We start from the raw sequence: 25,550 nt of genomic DNA on the forward strand, positions 1-25,550 counted from the left end.
AGGAGTGACCAGGCCCCTCCTTGGACACGCCTTGGCCTAGGCAGGCGCTTCCACCTGCCTTAACAGAGCGGAACATATCTTTCCTTCTGGAAGGTGGCTCTGCCTGTCTGGCCTTGAAGACTGGACACTGGTTACCAGGATCTCTGTCTCAGCTCTGCCTTTGCTTTCCTCTGTACTTGGGCAAGGGATCCCACCCAGAGGGGGTGGGGGTGGGGGTTGGATGGCCCCTCTGGCCTGGTGGGCACTGATGGGCCACTACTTGAATTGCAGCATGGGAGTGAAGGCACCTATAGGTATGGCCTCTGTCTCTGTGACAGCTGTGGTCCCCACTGAGGATGGGCCCGCTGGCCACACTGCCATCTCACCTTGATGGAGGGGGAACAGATTGGAGTGAGCTCTCCTTCCCCCATAAAGTTAAAAATGCTAGTAGGTGTCACTCCACAGAAGCATCAGTCACCAGCATGGGGACAGTACCAGGCCTAGGAACCGGGAGACTTTGGATCCTTCCTGAGAGTTATGTGACCTTGGGAAAGTCACTTCCTCTCAGTGCCTCACTTTCCTTTTCTTGAAAACGGAAATACTCCCTATGACATATGTTGCCAGGATTAAATGAGTTAATGCTTAGAACAGTGCTTTGGACATTGCACTCAATCAGTCTTGGCTGTCATCATTAGAATTGCTTACAGACCTGGGAAAGCTGTGCTTGTCCATCAGGAACTGAGAAGAAAATTGTGCTTGGAAAAAAAAGTTTGTTAAGGTTAGAAACTGAGATTCAGATATTTAACTATTTAACATTATTCAAAGATCTGGTTATTAGTTTCTTTTAAAACAAACTAAATGCAGGGGCTCCAAGCTGGCTCAGTGGGTAGAGTGTATGACTCTTGACCTTAGGGTTGTTAAGTTTGAGCCCCATGTTGGGTGTAGAGATTATTTAAAAATAAGGTCTTTAGGGGCGCCTGGGTGGCGCAGTCGGTTAAGCGTCCGACTTCAGCCAGGTCACGATCTCGCGGTCTGTGGGTTCGAGCCCCGCATCGGGCTCTGGGCTGATGGCTCAGAGCCTGGAGCCTGTTTCCGATTCTGTGTCTCCTTCTCTCTCTGCCCCTCCCCCGTTCATGCTCTGTCTCTCTCTGTCCCAAAAATAATAAAAAACGTTGAAAAAAAAATAAAAAAAAAAATAAGGTCTTTAAAAATCTTTTTAAATAAATGAACTAAATGCAGAAAACAAAATAATAAGATTTTTTTTATGTGTATCTGTATTGCATTGAATAATGTTACAGTAGTCACACATAGTCGTATCTATGTCACAGAAGCCAAATGCAAGGCCACCCTGAAACTGATACTCAGACTGTGAGGCTACTGGGGGAAAATACAGTATTATGAGACAGTGAATGAGAGGTGGAAGGAACAGTGGTTTTCTTATATTGCATCTTAAGAAGATTCTCTCTGAGGAGGTAACATTTGAGCTCGTCAAGGATGACAAAGAGCCAGCTCTGTGCCTCTGAGGCACAAAGGTGGGCATGATGCATAGTAAGGCAGGCCACCGTGGCTAGAATATGAAGAATGAGGTTGGGAGGTACATAGGCCCAGGGAATGAAGATGAGCTGAAAAGACTTTGGAGGGTTTTAAGCAGAGGAGGCATGGATCTAATTTACCTGATAGGGATAGAGTTGACACTGTCTCTGACCTCTAATTCAGGGGAGAGACAAGAAAAGAGATAAAAATCATTACAGTAATTTGGGTACCTTGCTAGGAGAAGCTGGGGCCGTGGGAAGTGTAGGGATTTAGCCAATGTTAGAGCTAGGCTTAACTATAGTTCTCTAGCTTGTGCAATTCATCTGAAACTTATCAAAAGATGTCTACCCTCTGCTTTTTTCTCTACCCCCTTCCCACTAAACAATATTAAACAACAAAGTGTTTGCACACTGATTTCAGCTCTCATATTATTCAACCTTCCCCAACTTTGGACTGATTACTTTTGGGGGTGGGGAGTGATTTTGGTTGCAACTTTTTCCACAGTGGAAAAGGTGTTCTGACCCATTTTATTTCTCCCAGGGTAGAAATAAGTGACACCAAATGCATCCACTTAAAATTCCAGCACTTCAATAGAGGATTGTTCTTGGGTAGCAATGTTAAACAAGCAAGGAGCATGCTTCCGAATAGGGCTTCAGGATTTCTTGCAGGCATTACAAGTTGCCTTTATTACGAGGTGTGAAATGTATCTGTCTGGGAAGGGGATACAAGACTTTGGTAACTTAGCGATTACAGGTCCTGGAAGTGGTGGAGAGAAGTCATCACTTTAATGCTCTGTCCACCTAACCATGGGTTACCAGGAGCAGTTCACTATTCAACCACTATCCTAGATAGAGTCGTAGGTGAGGCCCAACAATACTTTTCCCTTCTAAGGCCCCTTGGTCCAGACCACGCCATCTCACCTGGGCATCAGGGCGTTATGCCCCACTCCCCTTCCTTCTCATCACTGCTCTATCCTGGTCCAGAGACATATGCCCGCCAGGTATGAGGTGACAGAGATCCTCTGCGCGGTCCAGCCTCTGGGTGATGTAGCCGCAGAACAAATGATCAGGCCGACAATCTCCGAGCAGAACACCAGGGCTTTCCTTGTTTTCCAGCCTTCGCCTTTCCAAGGCCTCTGCTTGCCTCCACCTTTCCACTGGGTTAAGAACTACCCCAGAAAAGGAAGGAGGTGGGGGAGAAAACCCCGCCCCACTGCCACGTTCAATTCAGGGATGGACTCTTCCCGGGCCTGACCGCCGCCTCCTAAGGAAGCCCCTTGGGGGCCCACCGCCCTGCAGCAGCCCCCGATGTCCCTACCCTACCCTCTCCGGGCCTGGCTCCTGAGGTCAGATTTAGGGCAGCAGGAGCCCAAAGACTCCCGCCACCTGCCTGCCCACTCCAACCTTGCCGGCGGCCCCGCCCACGCAGGCGGAGGTTTAAAGGCCCGGGCTGGCCCACCCGGGCGCAACGCCCCTCCCTGCTCCCGCCGCCTGCCCAGGCCGCACCCACTTGGGGGCGGCGCGCCCGGGCCTATTTCACCCGCGGCGGGCGCGGCCGCTTTAAGCGGGGGCGGGACTGCACGGCGGCTGTGGCTGCGAGGGCTTCGCTGGGGGTCGCGGGCTGGAGCTGCAGGAGGCCGGCCGCCGAGGTGAGGGTAATCGCGGGCAGGCGCAGGCAGGCGAGGGAGGGCAGCGGAACGCCCCCAGGAGGCTCGCGCTGCTGCCCGGACCAGTGCGGCGGGGACCCGGCGTGGGGAGGCCTGTGCGGCGGCTCCGCGGAGCGACAGAGGTAGGCTCCGTACGCCGGGTCCCCCTAGGTCCCCCCCGTCCCAGCCCCCACCGGGGTCCAGCGCGGGAGGCGGGGGCCGGCGGCCGCCCTGTAGCCTCCGGCTGCCTGGCGGCGCTGGGGAGCTCTGGGAGGCGGACGGCTAGCGGAGCGGGAATTGGCCCTCGGCGCTCGCCGTAGCACGGCTTGGAGGGCGGACGCTGGGTGCCCGGGGACGACGACAAAAGGAGGGAAGCGGAGAGCCGTTTGAGACCGGGAAGAGAGGGCGTGAGGTTGGGGCCCCGTTCCCCCGGAGGCGCCCCGGGCCAGCCTGGCACCTCGCGGCCTCCACGCAGGCCCCTGGCTCGTCCGGCCCGGCGCGGAGAGCGAAGGTAGCGGCGACGACAGCGCCCCCTCTGGTCCGGCGGCGCCGCCTCAGTCGCGGCGCGGCGGGGCGGGGCGGCCGGGCCGTTTGTCTGTGCGCGGGCGCGACGCCGGCTCTGGCCTTCCCACCTGGGCCGGGACGCGGGCTTCCGTCGGGCCCATGGCCGGCGGCATCATCAAGCCGCTCTCCCGCAGACGGGCGGATTGGGCCGTTTTCCCTCCTCAGCCCGCCTCCCACCCTCACCCTCACCCCCAGGCCCAGCAGAACGCGGGGCCTGGCCTCTTGGGGCCCCGGGCGATGGCAGAGTTGACTTCGGTGAAAAAGGGGGTCCAAGGAGTTTGGGCACGACCCGAAGTTTCGTAGGCACAGAGAGGCCCTCACCCTGACTCTCGGGTCCCCAGGGATGAGAATATGGGGGCATTCGGTGAAATGCCCGAAAGAGGAAGCAGTAAGTAGTCAGGTCTTCCAGCAGGGCTGACGGAATCCCCCTCTTCTGTCTCCATGAGTTTTCCTGCCCGGAGCAGGAGGAGCGGGATAGAGCACCTCTCGGCGTCTTTTCTGCATCCAAGTGCTTTTTTTGGTGGTCTCGGAGACCGTGGCCAGAAGAGGCTTTGTGGAGTCAGGGTGTCCCCATCACTTGGGGCACCAAGTGTGAGCTGCAAGGGAGTGCATCCGGTAGGCAGGGCTTTTCAAAGGTCGGCAGAAGAAGCAAATTAAGTCCTGAAACTGCGGCTTCGTGCCCAGTGGAATTAAACAGTTCTATACACAAGGAAGATGGGTAAAAGCAAATTCATCAGGTTCTCAAGATACTTCTGTGAGGGCTCTTAAAATTCAAACCAAGTGTCAGCCTGGAGAGGTAGCTCCTGAAGTGTGGTCATCAACGACCTGAAGCATGCATGCATTCATTCATTGAAGGAGTATTTTCTAAGTACCTACTTTGTGCCAGCTGCAAACAAAATTTACAGCTTCCTGGGCCCCTCACTGAACCACAGTCTTTGGGTAGTGCTTGGAAGTCCGTCTTTGGCACCTGGTGATCTTAGTGCACACTGAAGTTTGAGAACCAATCACCTAGGATAGAGGTTGCCAAATCCAGTCAGCTGCCTGTGTTTGTTTTTGTTTTCTTTTTTAGGATTTTTATTTTTAAGTGATCTCTATGCCTCTGCACCCAACGTGGGGCTCGAACTTACACCCCAGAGACCGAAAGTCTCATGCTCCACTGACTGAATCAGCCAGGCGCCCCTCAGCTGTGTTTTTATATAGCCTGTGAACTAGGAATGCTTTTTACCTTTTTTATTATTTTTTTAATGTTTTATTTATTTTTGAGAGAGAGAGACAGAGTACCCATGGGGGAGGGGCAGAGAGAGAGGGAGAGACAGAATCTGAAGCAGGCTCCGGTCTCTGGGCGGTCAGCCCCAATGTGGGGCTCGAACCCACGAACTGCGAGATCATGACCTGAGCCAAAGTTGGACGCTTAGCCGACTGAGCCACCTAGGCACCCCGGTTTTTACATTTTTTTTTTTTTTCAACGTTTTTATTTATTTTTGGGACAGAGAGAGAGCATGAACGGGGGAGGGGCAGAGAGAGAGGGAGACACAGAATCGGAAACAGGCTCCAGGCTCCGAGCCATCAGCCCAGAGCCTGACGCGGGGCTCGAACTCACGGACTGCGAGATCGTGACCTGGCTGAAGTCGGATGCTTAACCGACTGCGCCACCCAGGCGCCCCAACATTTTTAAATGGTTGAGAAAAAATCCACAGAAGAAGAATGTTTCATGACATTTTAGAATTATATGAAATTGAAATTTCGGTGTCCATAAATAAAAGTTCTCTGGATCACAGCCATGATTTTTCATCTGTGGGTTGTCCATGGCTGTTTATTGGCTATAACAGAGTTAAGTGTTGTGATAGAGACTAAAAAGGCTAAAATGTTTACTTTCTGGCTTATAGAGAGTTTGCCAACCCCTGGCCTAGGGAAAGAAAGATATACAGTAAGGGGGAGAGGGGGACGTCTATTTATAAAAATCATGTTTAGAAGTTAATAGATAAAATGGATATAAGTAAATTTCATTTTCCAAAAAGCAGAATGAATAGTATTCTGGGTTAATTAAAGAGTATTTAATTTAATGTAGTTATTTAGGTAAGATTTTCCCTATAGATTGTGAGCCTGTGCCTTTAATAAGTTGACAGACCATGTGCTTCTTTTCATAGGCTGGGTGAACTCATGGACCTGATACCTTTCTCTTGAGAAACCAACCGGCTGAAAAAAAAAATGGCATTTGTTGCAACACAAGGGGCCACGGTGGTTGACCAAACCACTCTGATGAAAAAATACCTTCAGTTCGTGGCAGCTCTCACGGATGTAAATACACGTGAGTCAATTCTGTTGTTAAGAAGTACATTATCGGGACTCATTCTGTTCCATTCAAATGACATGCACCTGGAGATAAATAGTAATGTCAGCTTTTATCCTAATTTTCCCATTCCCTGCCTTGTGGAGAAGCAAAGTGATGAGCATTGCTGGCTGGAGCCCCAAAGAGGCACACGTGTGTGTGTGTGTGTGTGTGTGTGTGTGTGTATATGTATGTACGTATCTGTGCCCTTGTCTGTGCATGCACATGTATGTCTGGGAGTATGAGTGTGTGTGTGACTGGTGGTAGGGAACAAGTTATGTGCCTTCTGTTGGACCATGACAGTCAAACTGATAAGATCTGATTGCTTCTCTTAACTCCCTAAATCTTATCATTTTCTGAAGACCCTTAACATAATTTCAATTACCTGATGACTTGTTTTGTCATTTACAGCTGATGAAACAAAGTTAAAAATGATGCAAGAAGTTAGTGAAAATTTTGAGGTATGAGCTTAATTTATTTTTTTTCTTGTGAGCTGAATATTCACATGTGCTTTCCAACTGCTCCTCTGTCAGTCTTACTAGTAAGTCAGAAATCGTTCTCTCTGTTAGTGTGACCTGTTGCATTTCAGAACTGAAATTTGACCTGCACACAGTATTGTCCAACTTCCTCACCTAGTGACCGTGAACTTCAAGTGATGTTGAGGAATGTTGCTTTGGTTTTGGTGGTTGAACTTGTTTTCGTTTTGAGGCATATGCTTTCAGGATGCGCTCACACTTGTGTGGTAGATTTGTTGTATTCACATAATAACAGGTGGAGTGAGAGCTGGAAGTCCGTTGTGGCTCTGTTACTTAATCACTTCCGTGACCTTGAGCAGTTTCTCTCTTCTGAGTCTCACATTCCACGGTTTTATAGCGTCATGTTAGGTCTCTGTGCACTTTTCTTCAGTCTGTCTTGTCTGTGTTCTTTAGATTGGATAATTTCTACTGCCTGCCTTCAGGGTCACAGTGTTTTGTGTCCTCTCCAGTTTGCTGAGATGTTTTTTTCTTTAATTTTTTTTTTTAACGTTTATTTATTTTTGAGACAGAGAGAGACAGAGTATGAACAGGGGAGGGGCAGAGAGAGAGGGAGACACAGAATCGGAAACAGGCTCCAGGCTCTGAGCTGTCAGCACAGAGCCCGACGCGGGGCTCGAACTCACGGACCATGAGATCATGACCTGAGCCGAAGTCGGACGCTTAACCGACCAAGCCACCCAGGCGCCCCAACTGCTGAGATGTTTTAAAATTTCAATTTATTTTTGGGGCGCCTGGGTGGCGCAGTCGGTTGAGCGTCCAACTTCAGCCAGGTCACGATCTCGCGGTCCGTGAGTTCGAGCCCCGCGTCAGGCTCTGGGCTGATGGCTCAGAGCCTGGAGCCTGTTTCCGATTCTGTGTCTCCCTCTCTCTCTGCCCCTCCCCCGTTCATGCTCTGTCTCTCTCTGTCCCAAAAATGTTGAAAAAAAAAAATTTTAAAAAAATAAAATTTCAATTTATTTTTTATATTATTTCAGTTATTGTCCTTTCAGTTTTGGAACTTCCATTTGGTTCTTCTTTTTAGATTTTGGGTCTTCACGGAGATGATCATCGTTCATTAATGCCCATTTTGTTCTTGGAACATGTTTATAATGACTGCATTCAAGTCTTGAGTAAATCTGGGGGTCACATGATCCTGCCTCTTCGCACGTCTGGGACTTTTGAGTATGCTGAATATTGTATGTGAAACGTAGGGACTCTAGCTTCTTCCGTTCCCTCCCTCTGAAGAGTGCTGATATGTTGATTGTGGTAGGCAGTTCAGTGGCCGGCTGATCTCCTCGAACCTGCAGAGGCTTGGTTTTATGCTATGGTATGGAGGACCTGTGGGAAGGCTGAGATGGTCCCCAGGTCTCTCTGAGTCAGTGGAATTTAGCCGCCAAACTCCAGCTCCAGGTGATATCATCAGAAGTTGATTTGAGGCTTTGCTTGTTTAGAGGCTTTACTCTAGGGCAGGGACCTTGCTCAGCTGGGTGTCTGGGGTGAGAAAGAGGTGTTAAGAAAGTGCAGTGTGGCCAGGCTGGACCCACAACATCCTCCAGCACTGCTAGACCCCTGATGGGTCTTTGCCCCTCTTGGTGAGCTGCAGGTAGCGTTACCTCCTCTTACCTGGATGTGCAGCTCAGCCCTCAGTCAAGGTCTCAAGGACTCAGAGAAGACCATCCCCTGTACTTCCTGTTTCTCTGGGGTTCTCCTTTGCAGGTTCCAGCCACCTGAACTGCCTGAAACTCTGGTGTTTGCTCCTCAGCTCAGCAGGACCATCATACCATCCTTGGGCGCCAGCGTGCTGAGCCTGTCAGGGCATCCGTGCCTGAGCAGAGAGCCGTGGTGGCCATGTAATCTCCCCTCTGGAGATCGTGGCCCTTGTCCAGCACCTGAAAACTGTTCTCTCATGTTTTGTCCAACTTTATGGTTAGTCTGGTGCTGTTAGTTTCATAGGCAAAAGAGAAGGTCACTTTTCGTGTGGAGTTAATAAAACTTTTCTCAGAGAGTTCATGTAATTAACAAAATGTTTCTAGCTTCTGACGTGGTCATTTGAATTGCAAAGGTCGGAATCAGTGGGGATGAATCAGATGCCCTAGGATCTGTAGTAATGGGGAGTATTTCCATTTGGTGGGAGTTTTTCTTTGGTAGTTTTGTTCTAAGTAGACGTTAAGGACTTGTTGCCCTGAACTGAGCTGGGAAAAAAAAAAAAATCCTGAGATATTTAGAGATTGAGCTAAAGAGCTTTCTTTTCTGCCCAAGCTGCTAACGCAAGCTGTTAAAAACAAAACACAAAAAAACTAAAAAAAGAGGTGGAAGGGAGGACATGATAGGCCTGCGTTCTGCGTTTTTGGCAGAGCTGGTACGTGAGAACCACAGCCCCAGTGGGTTTGAGAGGATCAAGTCATGGAGGGTCTCGCGAACCTGCAGAAACAAGCACTTGAATCCGGCCTCTGAGTGTGGGCACGAGGCTGTCCGGATTAGGTGCCTGGCCCCTTTGCCTCTTGTTTCATCTCTCGCTGTTAGCAAGTTAATTTTGGACTTTGGTCCCGGGTGCGTTGATTCAATCCAGAGAACTAAACGTTTACCAAAGCAGTATACTTCGGGCTTTTTAAAATAGTGACTTTTGAAATCTGTATGATATGAACGTTTGCCGTAAGTAAAATCCAGAAAACTAAGCCCTTCAAAGAATTAAATACTAGGATGAGCATCAGTAGGTGATTCTGTATTGCCACCATTTCCACCCTGGAAGAAAGTCTGAATGGGACGAGTGAAATTAAAAAAAAATTCCAGTGCTTTCAGGAGCCTTAGAAATTTCCTCAAGCACTTAGGAATGAAATTGTGATCTAAGTAAATGTCGTATGGACCATCTTTCAGGACAGAAAACAAAAGCTTTGAGTTAGAACTCGCATGAAAAATTCATACGGATCAAAGAGCTGGGGGCTAAGTTGTAATGCTGGCAGCACAACGGGGCATCTTGTTGAATGAATCTTTTTTATGGGAGAAATTTGAAACTGATGTTTTGAGAGCTATGGAATCCGTGGTTGCTAATGGGCTTATGTGCAGATGAACTGGATTTCTTGGTAACCTTGGTAATGTTCCAGCATGAATCTTCTACCTTATGCCCTTGAATGTGGGCATCTCCCTAAAAAGTCTTAAGCTCTAGGCATGAGAGGTGACAAACACAGTTCCTGCTCCCAGTGAATTCATAGTCTGCTTGGGGGGAGCTGCAAGGCACGGTGGAGTCCCCCACGGCGTACTGTGTGAATGGAGCCCTGGGTTCGCCCTGGGAACCTGGTGGTGCTTAGGCGTTATTTTTGCATGGGACCACACTCTTTTCTGGTTTTCACCTTTTCCTCTGTCTTACCCTTGGTAGATTCCCCTTCCAAGATTACCTTAGTGTGATAGACAACCCTACACTTTTATTTTCAGCCCAGATCAGTGTCTGGAGTTTGAGACACTTGTATTTAGTTAACTGCCCAGATGCTTCTTGCGATAGTAACAATTTAACCACTTAGCCCCTTGCTCCCGTCCCTCCCATTAGGAACTAGTTTTAGGGCCTTTTACACCCAGGCTTTCTCATAATTTTGTGCCTTTGTGTATGTTTTTTTTCAAACCTTGTCCTTTTCCACTTTTTCACATGGCTAACTCCTGCTCACCTTTTAGGTTTGAGCATAAACATGGCTTCTTGGGGAAGGCGTTCTCTGCCCTTGGTTCCATTCACTACGTTGTGTCCCATTTATAGATGTGCCCTTAGTTGCCATTACCTCCTCCATCATAATTCTGTATTGTTCTTTATCCGTCTTCCCAGCACTGACTGCCTTCCCCATCTCTGAGGGCACGAATTGTATCTACTTTCTTCATTGTATCCCCGCAGAGCACGTGATAGAATCCTCAATGAGAATTTGTTGCATGAGCAAGTGAGGCCTTAGCAGGGGAGGGGACTTGGCTGTTAGACTTAATTTGCATCCACTTCTAAAGCTTACAGACGGACTGACATTCAGCAACGTTGATAACCTCTCTGAGCTTCTTTATCTGAGAAATGGAGACAATACTTACGTTGGGCTTGTGAGGACCAAGAGAGAAAGAATAAAAAAAAATATATTACCATAGCACGGCGCTCTGGTAATAACACCAGATGACATTTATTGAGCATTTACCACAGCATTTGCTGCATTGTAAATTAACTCATGTAGTCTTTACATGATTACTTACATCAGGAAATAATAGGATACTCAACAGATGGGGATGCTGAGGCACAGAGGCTGAGTAACTGCCCAAGGTTCCCACTTCCTGAGTGGGTTCCAGAAAGTGCTCTAGGAGCCATTTTACTGCACGGTCTCCAGACTGTAGTTTCATTTTCTGTTCTTTTAGAATCAGTGCTGGGATAAATAATGGATTAGGTTGGGTTATAATCCAATTAATGTAGATCTAACCAGTAAATTAGCTTCAGATTAGAAAGAGGTGTCAGTGTGTTTAGGCTCTTTGTTTTCCACCTGAAGAAAGTAAGATCTAGAAGCTAAATGACCTTTCAGAAGTTTCTTACTCAGGTGGTGGCACAGCCACCTTCTAGAGCAGGCTCTGAGTTCCACATTTTCCACAGTGCTAGTATTTCTACTTTTAACAGTAAATGTTAACATTTGGGCTCTTAAATTGGATTTCAGAAGTAGTGGTCATTTTAATTAATTTAAAACTGCAATCACGAGACCCCAGGGGCGCCTGGGTGGCTCATTCAGTTGGGCGTCCGACTTCGGCTCAGGTCCTATTCTCGTGGTCTGTGGTTCGAGCCCTGTGTCGGGCTCTGTGCTGACAGTTCGGAGCCTGGAGCTTGCTTCTGATTCTGTGTCTCCCTCTCTCTGACCCTCCTCCTCTCAAGCTCCGTCTCACTCTCTCTCTCAAAAATAAATAAACATTAAAAAAAAAAAAAAAAACTTTAAGGGCGCCTGGGTGGCTTAGTCGGTTAAGCGTCTGACTTCAGCTCAGGTCACGATCTCGCCGTCCGTGAGTTCGAGCCCCGCGTTGGGCTCTGGGCTGATGGCTCAGAGCCTGGAGCCTGCTTCCGATTCTGTGTCTCCCTCTCTCTCTGCCCCTCCCCCGTTCATGCTCTGTCTCTCTCTGTCTCAAAAATAAACGTTAAAAAAAAAAAATTTTAGGGGCCCTGGGTGGCTCAGTCGGTTGAGCGACCGACTTTGGCTCAGGTCATGATTTTACGGTTCGGGAGTTCAAGCACCTGCGTTGGCTCTGTGCTGACAGTTCAGAGCCTGGAGCCTGCTTTGGATTCTGTGTCTCCTTCTCCCTGCCCCTCTCCCACTCATGCTCTGTCTCTCTCTGTCTCAGAAATAAACAAACATTAAAAAAAGTTTTTTTTAAAGTTTTAAAACTTCAATCACAAAAGCCTCTAAAAGCACTAAAAATTACTGTTGGCATCGCTAAAGGGTTTTCTCTTTTGAGGTTATAGTGTGAATGGGAAATGAAAATATGAAAATACGCAGACTTAACGGGGTTTTCTTTTATCTTTGCCTAATTAGAATGTCACATCATCTCCTCAATATTCCACATTCCTCGAGCACATCATCCCCCGATTTCTCACATTTCTTCAAGATGGGGAGGTCCAGTTTCTTCAGGAGAAACCAGCCCAGGTAATCTGTTCAGAAATGTCAGCGAGCAGAGAAAATGTTGGCTTGCAAGCATTTATGAATTAAAACAAGTGAGAAAACTTAGGGTTCCACTTTAAAATAAGAGACGTTTTGGGGCACCTGGGTGGCTTAGTTGGTGAAGCGTCTGACTTCAGCTCAGGTCTGGTCTTGCCATTCATGGGTTTGGGCCCCACGTCGGGCTCTGTGCTGAACGCTCAGAGCCTGGAGCCTGCTTTAGATTCTGTGTCTCCCTCTCTCTCTGCCCCTCCCCTGTTCACACTCTGTCTCTGTCTCTGTCTCTCTCTCAAAAATAAATAAACATTAAAAAATAATAAATAGAGTAGGAGAGGTTTTGTCACGTAAGGATAGTTTTGTCCCAAACCATGCCTCTTCAGTTAAATGTCTTGGTTTTAATTCTTTACTTTTGCTGACTGGTGACATGTATACACTGTGTATTATAGACAAGTTCATATATCCACAAAAAGAGGGAGTGATCCCTTAGGTGACCCTCTCCATAGCTAGTGCCTCATCTACTCTTAGTGTCCATTCTCGTAACTTCTGGCCAGTTTTGTTTTATCTGTACCCGCCCCCGTGCTTTGCACCCCCCCCCCTTGATCATTTTAAGACTGTCTCATCATAATTTCTTCTATAAATATTTCAGTGCATGTCTCTTAAAAATAACTCTTTAAAAGTTAACATAATGCTAAACAAAGCATTTTTATGTTGTACCAGTTGAAGATCTACACATTTGACCTACCTTTTAGTTGTTGACTCCACAGTCGTACTCCAGAAGCTTAGTCAGCTTGTGATGCAGTCAGTCCTCAGGCCCAAGAGAATCAACCAGGGAGAGGATCATAGGAACCAAACACATGATGGAAGGAGATCCCAGACCAAGTTCAGTTTGTGTTGTGCTCTTTCATCTGAAATGCAGCCAGCAATCACACACTAGTGCCCTTCCGCTGGAAATGGTGATAAGTTTTCAAAGAGGGAAGGTTAGGCTTGGTTGATTTGGTACACGACTGTGGAAAGCTTGAAGTAATGGTTTGCGGTATGTACCTGGGATTACGTTTAAGTAATTTACAAGTCTGTTCCTGAAATGGGGTCCATCTTGTAGTTGGGTGGTTCCCAGTGTGGGGTGCAGACAGCCGTGTAACTTGGAGAGTATAAAAGAATTCTTCTGGGATTCTTGGAAGGATTTGATATTTATGTTTTTTATTTTTCTTCACCAGCAACTGCGGAAACTGGTCCTTGAAATAATTCACAGGATACCAACCAACGAACATCTTCGTCCTCATACAAAAAACGTTCTATCTGTGATGTTTCGCTTTTTAGAGGTAATCTTTGAGAATTCTTGTTATTTAGCCGTATTCAGACTTTCAGTGGTTTTCTTCTTGTAGAATCTGGTATTCCATGCTTCTCTTTCACTGAAGTTGTGATTCGCATGAGTAAAAACTTTCTTAATGTCCATTTTGCCAACCAAATTACTAAGAAATATTAATTGAAGATTCATGGAGTCAGCAGGGAATTGAGTAGACATAGTGGAAATGTTTGGAAAGGTTTGGGTAGACAGACTCAGAGTGCAGGGCCCTTTGGTTTTCTTCTACTTCAGGCACAGTAGATGCTGCTAAAGAGTTTCTCAAACTCTTCGGGTGAATCCACCTGATACCTGTTAATGTTAACCTCTAAAACTTTCCTTGCTGCTTAGTCCCAACGGGTTTAGAATTCTGTTGTATTTCGGGGCCTCTTGGAAGGGTGAGCTTTGGAGGGGGATAGAGTTGGATTCAGAGCCTCTTCTGCCATGGGTTAGCTGCTGTGGTAGCCTCATTGCTTACCTTCTCTGAGCCTTAGCTTCCTCATAGGTAAGATGTGGAGGACACCCCCATTCAAAGAGCGTAAAGGATTTAGCAGATTGTCCAATACGGGGTGGATGCTCACCAGTTCTGTTGGCAGCATTTTTAAGCAACAAGAAAGCGTCCTTTGGACCATTAAGACCTTCCTTCATGGTGTGACTTGCCAAAGTGTTACTCTCCAGAGCTCACTGGCAGGATACCCTTCCGTTGGTCCACCAAAGACCTCAAAAGCTTCTTGTCTGAGGCTACTGTGTTCTGTGTTCAACACGTGAAATCTGGGTTGGCTGACGTTGGGTGCGTGTACAGAAAAATGCTTAGAAAATAGCCTGTGATCTTTAGATTAAAATAACCTTAGAAGTGTAACTCTTTTTAAATGCTTTTTTTTTTCTTTTTTAAGACGGAAAACGAAGAGAATGTTCTTATTTGTCTAAGAATCATTATCGAGCTACACAAACAGTTCAGGCCACCCATCACACAAGAAGTAAGTGTTTAGACTGATAGCATTTATAAAAGTATGTCAACAGGCTTTTTCTTTTGCATAATGTGTGTACTCTCTTTTAGAATTGATGGGACATGCTGCTTTCCAGAAAAGGATAGCCTCAGTCTGGGGGAAAATCTTTATGGGTTTCACAGTGACTTTTGTTTGGTCCATGTTTATATGAATATTCTGCTGAATTTGTACATTAGTTGAAACGTGGTAAACTAAACTGGCAGGGCTGTTTGGGTAATTCTGGTATTTACAGGTCTGATGTGCTGGAAGGCTTCAGTCATTGTATGCTCTGCAAGGGTGTGAGATGTGGGTTCTGAAGTCAGAACTGGCTTGGAATCTCAGCTCTGTAACTCAGTAATTGACCATCTGTAATTGGCATTGGGTCAGCCCCTAGCCCTTTGGAGCTTTTTCCATAAAATGAGCGCCCTCACAGGACATAGCCACAAAAGATTGCTTGAAGAATTCAGTATGAAAGTTAAGTTCTTAGCAGAGTGATTGGTACCTACAAAGTAAGCATTAAACCTGCTGTTAGTCATAATTAAGGTAGTATCTTCTCTAACATTAACTTTAGTAAATGCATGTTGTAGATTATTTTGCAGTTAAAAGAGTAAAGATGAAATAGAATTCCTGTCATTTTAAGAAAGCGATTTTGATGTCTTGATTTCTGTTCCTTGTCCCTATCTTATGTATATGTATATTTCCTACATAAGAGTGTTTTCCCAATCGTAAAAAATTCTTTACAAAGTTGATTTTTAATGGATGTGTGGTAGTCTTTCTTACGATGCCCTTGTTTTTAGATAGTTAAGGTATTGCAGAATTTTTGTTAAGACTATTGCTAAATATCTTGTTTACAGTTCATATTATTTCATAGACTGGTTTTGTAGTAGAGTTATCAAGTCAAGCGAGTTAATGTTTTAATGCTTCTGAGAGATATTGATTGTCATTAAGTTGATTTCCAGAAGGGTTTGAGCGGTTCATGCTTCCCTTGGTAGTATAAGAGAATCTCCCTCTGGTTGGATTCCATCTCACATGGATAGTAGTACTTTTTGAAAGGCAATAAGTGGTATTTATTTTCATTTTTGTTCCTTTGCTCTTCCTGATTTATTTATTTTAAAAAAAATTTTTTTTTCAACGTTTTTTATTTATTTTTGGGACAGAGACAGAGCATGAACGGGGGAGGGGCAGAGAGAGAGGGAGACACAGAATCGGAAACAGGCTCCAGGCTCCGAGCCATCAGCCCAGAGCCCGACGCGGGGCTCGAACTCACGGACCGCGAGATCGTGACCTGGCTGAAGTCGGACGCTTAACCGACTGCGCCACCCAGGCGCCCCTGCTCTTCCTGATTTAGAAATTTACTTCCTTCTTATTTCTTTTTTTGTCTGTTCACGTTCATTGCCTGTTGGAATTTGAGTCTGACATTTTTCCTGCCTGTTTTAGGAGTTCTTGTACTCATGTATTAGCACTTGCATTACTTACTGTATTTTCTGTTTATAAATTTCTTATGTTGTCTTTTTAAAATTTTACTTTCAGATTCATCATTTTTTGGATTTTGTGAAACAGATTTACAAGGAGCTTCCAAAAGTAGTGGTATGTTTTTAATATCGTTTGAATCTATTATTTGTATACATTTATTCCTCATTCCAAAGGGAATTTGAAATAGTTGGGTTGAAGGAATAATTGGGGGGAATGCAAATTGGAGGATGAGGAGTGTTTAGTGGTGGTCAGAATGGAGGTTGATAAATCAGCCATTTAAAAGGAGTTCTTTCGGTTTCACTGTTTAAATACGTCATTTTTTATGTAAAAGCAGTGTGTTTTAGTGTAGAAATTTGCAAAAAAACAAAAAACCCAAGGTAAATTGTCTGTAATTTTCTCACTTGTAAGCAACTGTTGATATTAAAGTTTCACTTTTTCACTTTTTTCACGCTTTTTAAAGATGGTTGCACTCCTATTGTGAGGTTTTTTTGGGAGGTAGTGTCCGCTTTTAGATTCCTTTTCAGTGGCATTAAAATTCCTTCCTATATTGAAAGAAGTCTTTCTCAGTGGCTTCAGCAGTGTGTGAAAACGCATGGCGTGCATGAGGGCGGTCTCCTCCCCACCTTACTCTCACCTAATAGACGGTGCCACTGGGACCAGTTTGGAACATCCTGTAACACACTTTTCTGCCAGCAGTCATAGTTCTTAGTGGCCCCATAATTTCCCGTCCTGTGCGTGTACCTGGATTGTCTCCTTGATGCTGGTTTTCCCAATTTCCACTTCCTGTCACAATCACAAGTAATACTGGTAAAAAACTTTTGGTAAAAATCATTGTGCATGAATCTGTTCGTGTATCAAAGTTTTTCTAAAGATTTTTTTTTTAAGCTTTAAAGGAATTTTTTAAAAATCAAAGAAATATCCTTTTGGTATTTTAAGGATTTTAATCTACGAATGCATAAAATTTCATTTGTTACATTCTGAAATTGTCAAGTTATCATTATTACTGAGTTAGCAAGTGCTGACACTTGCCATTCAGTCAGAAAAGCTGCCTTTCATAAGAAGTGGTCTTATTTAATCTAAAGCCCAAATCGCATTGAGAACTAAGGATGGCAGTGAGGCCCTGGCTTTTAAAAATGTCTGTGTTTTGCTTCCATTCCTGTCTTTGATCTATGTGTAGGAGACTGTTTGGAAAGTGGATTCAGTGGGGACTAGCTCTGAGTTTCCTACCACCAGAGGGAGGGGCTACATCCCTCCCCCATCCCCCCCCACTGAGGTAGTGACGGAATGCCATGCACCTGATCTCTTACCAGCCAGGAAAAAAAGGAGAAAATACTTTGGGCGAGTTTTTTGTTTTCCATTGTTGACGGTAGAGGATGTCGCTGTCATGTTCTCTTTGTCCGTAAAGAGGACCCCAAGTACTATGGCATCAGTGCAACGGAAAAGCGTACAACACTGGGTTTGCTCCATCAGGTGTCAGGTGTGTTTCATTGAGGAATATTGTGTCTGACTCGGAAGAATGATTTCTGCTCTTTCTATGCAGAACCGCTACTTTGAGAACCCTCAGGTGATCCCCGAGAACACAGTCCCTCCCCCAGAAATGGTTGGTATGATCACAACAATTGCTGTGAAAGTCAATCCAGAGCGCGAGGACAGTGAGACAAGAACAGTAAGTTTTTTTCCATCATTTTGCTTTGTTTTTATCCATGTCTCCTATACTTGGTAGAGGAAAAAAATGAGGTACTCTTCACGTATATTTTTAGTGTATTTTGGGGATTTTTCCTCTAAGCACTTGAGGTAGTTAAGATCAGAGGCGTGTGAGTGCTTGAGAGTGTCACTGGTTCTGCTGTGCAGCCCGCAAGTCCTGAACGTGAACTGTTGCTCACTGTGGATGGGAAGATAAAATGATAAGACAGTAGTGCAAATGCAGAATCCTCTGTTGGGAAGAGCAGCTGCCCAGGCGAGGTGACCTCTGTTCCATCCTTAGCTTTGACATTGACGACGTCCCTTTAAGCTGCATATAAATTTGCGATTTAGTACCTGAGAGCATGGGCTCTGAGGACAGAAGCTTAAAACTTGGGGACGATGTTCCAGCCCCACCACTTAGGCTTTTTTGGCTGTAGCAAAGTACATAGCTTTTGTTCTGTCCTTAATTTTCCATATCCTTATCTGACAAGCCCGTCTGGTGGGATTTTGTGAAGGTAATGCCAGTATTGTCTGCAGGTGATGTGAGGTATTTGAAGCGTCTGGCGTAAAGGTAACCTGTACTGAGCAGTTACTGTGGCTGTGTTATTAGGATTGATCCAAGGATACTATCCATCTGTATCTGTTTCACTGCCATTGTTTTGCAGCATGTTTCAGTTTGTGCTAGAATAAACAGGAAACTACATGTCGGAGAAAGCTTTCTTTCCTTTTCTCCTCCTGAATTAGGAACTCGGTTTCGATGTCCGTCTTTGTGTTTCTTTTCTTGCTTGTCTGTTCCTGTCCGTTGCCCCTTCTGGATCTGTGTCTGACATTCTCCTCACCTGTGCTGGGAGTTCTTAATATGTTAAGACTAGTGAATTTTTTCTTATGTTTATCATAAGCGCTCTCTGTTTATAAATACCTTTGAATAAAGCTGGGTAAATTTGTACTTTTTGCTGTTGTTCTTTTAAGTAAAATAATAGATACTAATTGGAAATTTCCCCAAAAAATAAAAAATAAAGTTTCCTCAGGTGATTTGAATGTCTGAGTTTAGACGAATTTTCCTGATGTTTTTACCATAGGTGGTGACGTTGGAAAGTATGTAAAAACCTTTATATTAAACGATAGTTCTCTGTGCTTTATTTTCAAAGTGGTTTGGATCTTTCACCACAGATATTTACAAAGATGTGGCAGTATTTTCCTTTCTCTTCGTTTCCCTGGGGCGATGCTGAGTGGTGGGTTATTTTAAGTGCCATGGTGATAACCTTGGCCCCATTTGCTTCTGTCTTACAGCATTCCATCATCCCAAGAGGGTCTCTTTCTCTGAAAGTGTTGGCAGAATTGCCCATTATTGTTGTTTTAATGTATCAGGTATGTGTACTGCTTACTAGTTTCTTGGGGTTTTGGCTTCTTATTTTATGACAAAATTCATTTCTGATTTTCTGTGGCAAACAGAACGTGTGTGGTGCACACGTGCCAACTAATGTAATGACTCTTAAAGTTTTTCTTGGTATGCCAAATTATTTTGCTATAGCAGAGTGTAAGAGCATGAAAATCTGATATGTTTGCTTTTAGCTCTACAAACTGAATATCCACAATGTCGTTGCTGAATTTGTGCCCTTGATCATGAATACCATTGCAATTCAGGTATCCGCACAAGCCAGGTGAGATTTCTCCGGATGGTGACATGGCTCACTGCCACGGTTCTTTAATTCCAAGTGAAAATATGCTTACTGTCGTCTTTCATAAGACACGAAAATTTTGAGTGATAAAAGTTCTGGTAAAGCGATACGCGTTTTTGACTTTTTGAACTTGTGTTTCAGTCATGATGTTAATGGTTGTTTCAGTTCCTTGTTCTGTAAAGATGAGCTGATAACCACGGGTTTGGGGGTCTTGTGAATTTAGAGCTCCTGTTACATGTTCCTGTGCTCACTCCCAGCTGTGGGATATCCAAGCCTCTCCACCTTCAGGCCCCTGCTCTTGCTGTGCCTTTCAGCCCGAGTGCTGGAACGTTTTCTCCCCCTCGTTCCCTTCCCCTCCCTGTCAGCCTTAACCACCGAGTATGTGAACCGTGCATATTCATCTTGCGAGGCCCCCTTGAAGCTTTTCCCCAAATGTAACAGCATTCCTCTTAAGACCTTTGTCACTTTACTCTCTTGACTGTAACCCATCTGGCTCTGAGCCATTGGAAGGCAGGACCTGAGATTAATCAGCCGTAACAAGCCCCGGTTGCCCTTTATGGGGTCTTTTATGGAGCCCCTGGTCCCCTGATGCAGTCTGCTGGCTGTGTTGATCAGTCTGGCTTTGGCTGTTTGGGTGCACGTTATGGCTGCCGTGCCGCGGCTTGGAGAACGGCTTGCTTTTTATGCTTTTAAATCCTTTGTGTTAATCTGAACTGGTTGGTGCTGTGTTTTTGTCTGTGTAGAAATCAAACTTTTGGGTCTTAGTAATTATCGTAGGCTTTGATTAATATTAACATAACCTAAAGAGTTAAGAGTTAATATTGTAAATTCTATTCATTCCTCATTCAGGCAACATAAGCTTTACAACAAGGAGTTGTATGCTGATTTTATTGCTGCTCAGATCAAAACATTGTCATTTTTAGCCTATATCATCAGAATTTATCAGGTAAGTTCACTGACTTTTAAGGCAGGTTTACTGAGAGCTAATTTACACACAGTAAAATTCACCTTTTGTAGGTATACAGTTCTTTGAATTGACAAATTCATACAGTTGGTAACCACCAACGCACCAAAATCTAGGACATTCCCACCACCCCCAAAATTCCCTTTTATATGTTGTCCATTTCCTCCTCGGTCCCTGGCAAACACTGACTTTGTGGCCCCTAGTTTTGCCTTTTCCATAATGTCAAAAAAACGGATCCTATGGTGGGTAGTGTGGGTAACCTTTTGGGTGTCGCTTCTTTGACTTAGCAGTAGTGCGGAGGTTCATCCTTGTTATTTTTTATCGGTGGATAGTCATCTTAGTCTGCTTAGGCTTCCCTAACAAAATACCATAGACTGGGTGGCTCGACCAACAAAAATCGGTTTTCTCACAGTTCTGCAGGTTGGGAAGGCCAAGATCAAGGTTCTGGCTGGGTTCAGTTTCTGGTGAGGACTCTTCCTAGGTTACGGATCACTGCCTTCTTGCTGTGTCCTTGCCCGGGGTGGGGAGTGGTAGTGAGAGATTGCTTTTTCTCTTCTAAGGCCACAGTCCTATTGGATTAAGGCCTCATTCTCAAGATCCCATTTAATCTTAATTACCTTCAAAAGACTCTGGTTTCCAGGTCTAGTCACAGTGAGGGTGAGGGCTTCAGCCTGAATTTGGGGGATCACAGTGTGGTCTATAGCCACAAAGTATGGATGCACCAGGCTGTGTTTATCCATTCCACAGTTGCTAACCATTTGGGTTGTTTCTGATTTTTTTTAAAGCAACTTTGTCAGGATATAATTCACATATCCTAAAATTCACCTTTTTAAAGTGTATAGTTAAGTGCTTACAGTGTATTCATAGAGATTTATACAGTCACCACCACTATCCAATTTTAGAACTGTTTCTTCACCCTCTGAAGAATTCCCATACTGATCGGCAGCGGTGTGATTCGTTCTAGGCCCCTAGCCCTGGCTACCACTGATGTCCTTTCTGTCACTAGATGCACTGATTTCATTTCTGGCCATTGTTGATAAGGCCGATATAAATAAATACTGGTGCACAGGTTTTTGTGGGGATGGATTTGATGCATTGAGTTTTGCTGTTGGAAGTTGGTGTGACAGCAAGTTATGAGGAGAGATTGGAACTTTAAAATAAAAAATGGCATCCTTAATTAACCGGTGAGAGAGGGCGATTATGTCTCTGTTTTTCCCCCACTTGTAGTCTGTCCTTATTTCAGTCTTGAAGAACTTGAAAGAGAGAAACGACACCTTATTTCCCATCAGTCATACCACGTTTTTGAATAAAAGTCTTGTGTAGCTGTAGTTATTGTAAAGTGTGGCATGAATTCAGTCCTGATCTATCCTGTAGCAGTGAATTATAATTTTTTTCTTAAGGGAGAGACTTTATTATTTTCAGGAAAAGTGAAAATGGAAACATGTATGCCAGATTGTTTACAGTAAAAACTACCTTTGAAAGCATTCTTATTTTTGTCCTTTAAGTGCATTTGTCTCAATGACACCGTATACTAAGAAAATGTATGTTTGGTTTCAAAAATCTGAATTAGTGGTGGCTCAGTCAATTGAGCATCTGACTTCGGCTCAGGTCACGATCTCATCATAGTTCATGAGTTCGAGCCCTGTGTCGGGCTCTGTGCTGACAGCTCAGAGCCTGGAGCCTGCTTTGCATTCTGTGTCTCCCTCCGTCTCTGCCACTCCTTTGCCCGCGTGCTCGCTCGCTCTCTCTCTCTTTCTCTCACAAAAATAAATAAACATTGGGGCACCTGGGTGGCTCAGTCAGTTAAGTGTCTGACTTTGGCTCAGGTCATGATCTCGCGGTTTGTGAGTTCGAGCCCTGCATCAGGCTCTGTGCTGTCAGCTCAGAGCCTGGAACCTGCTTTGGATTCTCTCTTTCTGTTCCTCCCCCATTTGCTCTCTGTCTCTCTCTCAAAAATAAACATTAAAAAAAATAAAAAATAAACATTAAAAAAATTTTTTTAATCTGTATTAGGTACTCCTGGATATTTTATTTATTAAAAAAAAATTTTTTTTAATGTTTGTTTATTTTTGAGAGAGGGAGAGAGAGCATGAGCGGGGAAGGAGCAGAGAGAGAGAGGGAGACACAGAATCCGAAACAGGCTCCAGGCTCTGAGCTGTCAGCACAGAGCCTGATGCAGGGCTCGAACTCACAAACTGTGAGATCATGACCTGCGCCGAAGCCGGACACTCAACCAACTGAGCCACCTGGGCTCCCAACTCCTGGATATTTTAATCAGCTTGAGCTACCTTGGTGAATTGCCTTCTTAACATGCCTCAAAAGGAAACTGATTAGAACTTATTCTGAGTTGATGAAAGGTGTCTCTGGTGTCATTCACAACTTAACGGGATGACGGAGTGGATGATGTCTTAGGAAATTTTCAATATTTACTTCTCCTGCTTTCTCACCACTGATGAAATGATTCAGGTGCATTGTTAAAAGTTGGGAAAATACAGAACAGTATAAAGAAGTTGCCTGTAATTCCATTATATAAAAGAAGCCGCTACTTAACATTTCTGTACATCCTTCCACTGTGGCAGCGTTCATGCAAACTACTAAAACTTTCTGGATAATACTTGCTTATTAGGATGACCACTTTATGAGGGTCCCTTGAACGAAGCATAGTCTTACTGAACTCTTTTGAAGTTTATAAAATGGGGGTTTTTCTTACTACCTATCTGTAACTGTTGCTTTCCTCCTCCTCTTTATAGGAGTTGGTGACTAAGTACTCTCAGCAGATGGTAAAAGGAATGTTACAGTTACTTTCAAATTGCCCAGCAGAGACTGCACACCTCAGAAAGGAACTTCTCATCGCTGCAAAGCATATCCTCACCACAGAGCTAAGAAACCGTATGTCCACCTTGTCTCGGGATGTTTGTGCGGCCATGCTGGCGTGGTCCTGTCCCCATCTTTGGGGTGGGACCGCGGGTCTTTAGTTCCTTCAGATGTTTTAGGCTCCATGTGTCCTTCTTTCTGTATTGCTGTGTTGTGTTTACTTTTCCCCTTCCTTTCTCTGCCTCTTGCCTCCGCCCTCTTGGGCTGCCTCTCTTTGCCTGCCACCAGGTTTCTCTGTGCTGTCTGAACAGTCTCATAATTAGCGTGGTCGTTCCCTTAGCGTAGCGTATGTCCTCAGCATCTCATGGTATTTCTCTGCCTTGTGGGTGCATATCTTTTGAAATGGCAAGTAGCTGTTTGCTTGTTGATTCATAGCCAGTAACCCTTGAAAGGTGAGAAGAAAACTGTTTTCTTCCTCCGTGCTGTGAAACAGCTTGGGGGATTGGTCCTGTTTTGATGCATAAGACTGATAATTGCTTTTGGCCAATCTGATAATTATATTTTTTCTGTCAGTTATTGATACATATTTTTTTTAATGTTTATTCATTTTTGAGGAGGGAGGAAGAGAGAGAGGGAGATACAGAATCTGAAGTAGGCTCCAGGCTCTGAGCCCAATGTGGGGCTCGAACCCACGAATCGCAGGATCATGACCTGAGCCAAAGTCCAGACCCTTAACCAACTGAGCCACCCAGGTGCCCCAATACATAATTTTAAAATATTTTTGTATTTGCTATGTCCAAATTCCACCCTAATTGTTTTGAGGGGGATAATCTTTTCCCCCAGTAATTGTTCAATATTAAGTGGGTTTTTTTTGCCTCTGGTTTGTAAATCAGAACATATATAAAACTAAGATTCGGCTTCTTTACATAATTCTTAAACATGAAGGGAAAGATACAGTTTGCATGCTTACACGTGAGCTAATATGATAAAGCTCAAATGTTTTTATGTTATTAAAATACAAGTTATGCATGTAGATATAGCTGAGTAGAATATAGATATTTTTAAAACCCTTTGTGTGTGAAATGTAACATAGCAAAGTGCACAAAAGAAATGTATGATTTGCCAAAAATTACAGAACCGATGTGCGTGAACATCACCCAGGATGAGAAATTCAGCGTCACCAGCACGCAAAGCCCCCACGTGCCTCCAGGGCTGAGGGCCATTGCGACTTGTCCAGTCACGGCTCCCTTGGCTGTATGTGCTTTTTCTCCGTGTTCATCTCTGAACACTGTTGAAATAGAAGAATTTTACACGGGACACTTTAAAATCTCTCCACTGCAGTTCTCAGTAACTGTTGGCATTCCTGCCATTTCGAGTGAGGAGGATCTGGGGGTGTCTTTGGGGAGCTGTGTAGCAGGTTTCTACTTGTGGAAACGCTGACAGAGCGCTTCTCGGACAGCCTGTGTTCCGTCCCCCACAGCCCAGCCGTGGGAAGCCACGCAGCTCGGGTTTGGTCTTCAGGCTGTGCCGCCAAGACGGGTGCATTCTGAGCTGCTGCTCTTGGGGTTTGACCACATCAGTCGTGTTGAATACAGCTTTTACACCTCCCTTGCACCCCCCCGACCCCTGCGCCCCGTGTCCTCCTGCCTTTTAAGTCTTTCTACTGATGGGCTTGATTTTTTTTTTTTTTTTTAACAAGCTGTTTTAGGATACTTTATTTTGAAAGTATCTTAGGTAGCAACATCACAACTTACAAAGGTGTCTATTTAAAAGACACACTTAATCACATTCGATATTAGTAGTATTATATATTAGTATAAAATACAAAAAATGTGTATACGTAAAATTTACACGTCCATCAACATTTTAAGGTATCTGAAATGATAGTAAATAAATAGTAACCCCTTTGCACAAATTCTGAAGAGCAGTAGTTTGAGAAACCTGGCTGTTTCACAAAGTTACCCATTTTCTGATTCTGGGTCATGGAGGGAATCTGGGAACCCATGCCTGCGCCTTAATTTCTTACCACTTCCTCCTCCCACTCTTTGCTCGTCCGTAGCCAGCCCGCCAGTGTTTGGTGCCTGAGTCCTTTGCATCTTTCCTTCTGTGCGTCCTTCCTATTGACTACCTCTGAGGACATTCCAGGCATGTCCCCTTCTCTGACTTCAGAGGGGCAGTTTGTCACTGCTTTCATTTGGTACTTGTCCCTGTGCTGCCTGGCTTTGGGAATTAGCCAGAGATGTGCTCTGTGCCTCTCTGCGTCTGTTCTGTCTTTGACCCTTAGTAGCTATTAGCTGGCGAAGGATGTATTTTATTTGACTTATCAAAGATGGCCACGGTGTCAGACTTGTTCTAGAATCTAAACATTCTCTGGATGTTTGTGGCCAGAGCTCCCGGCA

The 25,550-nt window shown here is 44.9% G+C and overlaps 1 protein-coding gene, 1 long non-coding RNA gene and 1 other non-coding gene across 17 annotated transcripts in view; 2 read left to right on the plus strand and 1 right to left on the minus strand.

Moving 5' to 3' along the window:
• Window positions 1–2,078: 2,078 nt before the first annotated feature.
• LOC147572909 (uncharacterized) lies at window positions 2,079–3,873 on the minus strand. Its single transcript, XR_015245248.1, has 2 exons — window positions 2,433–3,873; window positions 2,079–2,223 (listed from the first exon to the last, which is right to left on the minus strand). It is a non-coding gene; the product is annotated as an uncharacterized LOC147572909 (long non-coding RNA).
• The window catches only part of TRRAP (transformation/transcription domain associated protein), a 113,454-nt gene continuing 90,948 nt past the window's right edge, over window positions 3,045–25,550 (plus strand). For 12 of the 15 annotated variants that reach the window (XM_086691274.1, XM_086691284.1, XM_086691282.1 and 9 more), the window contains exons 1-12: window positions 3,062–3,300; window positions 5,869–6,029; window positions 6,462–6,511; window positions 12,091–12,201; window positions 13,428–13,532; window positions 14,446–14,529; window positions 16,069–16,125; window positions 17,552–17,677; window positions 18,985–19,062; window positions 19,267–19,355; window positions 20,223–20,319; window positions 23,088–23,226. In XM_086691274.1, coding sequence (XP_086547400.1) covers window positions 5,930–6,029; window positions 6,462–6,511; window positions 12,091–12,201; window positions 13,428–13,532; window positions 14,446–14,529; window positions 16,069–16,125; window positions 17,552–17,677; window positions 18,985–19,062; window positions 19,267–19,355; window positions 20,223–20,319; window positions 23,088–23,226 — 1,036 coding nt within the window. In that variant the 5' untranslated portion in view covers window positions 3,062–3,300; window positions 5,869–5,929. Of the gene's footprint in view, window positions 3,301–3,420; window positions 3,669–3,761; window positions 4,110–5,868; window positions 6,030–6,461; window positions 6,512–12,090; window positions 12,202–13,427; window positions 13,533–14,445; window positions 14,530–16,068; window positions 16,126–17,551; window positions 17,678–18,984; window positions 19,063–19,266; window positions 19,356–20,222; window positions 20,320–23,087; window positions 23,227–25,550 lie in introns of those variants that run through there. The other 3 variants (XM_086691277.1, XM_086691275.1, XM_086691276.1) reach the window with 3 other exon arrangements.
• On the plus strand, window positions 6,154–6,379 carry LOC147572910 (small nucleolar RNA ZL1). Its single transcript, XR_015245728.1, has one exon. It is a non-coding gene; the product is annotated as a small nucleolar RNA ZL1 (small nucleolar RNA).

Source organism: Puma concolor, chromosome E3 (genome assembly GCF_028749965.1).
Source record: "Puma concolor isolate L17-30 chromosome E3, mPumCon1.1.hap2, whole genome shotgun sequence".
Classification (NCBI taxonomy): Eukaryota; Metazoa; Chordata; class Mammalia; order Carnivora; family Felidae; genus Puma; species Puma concolor.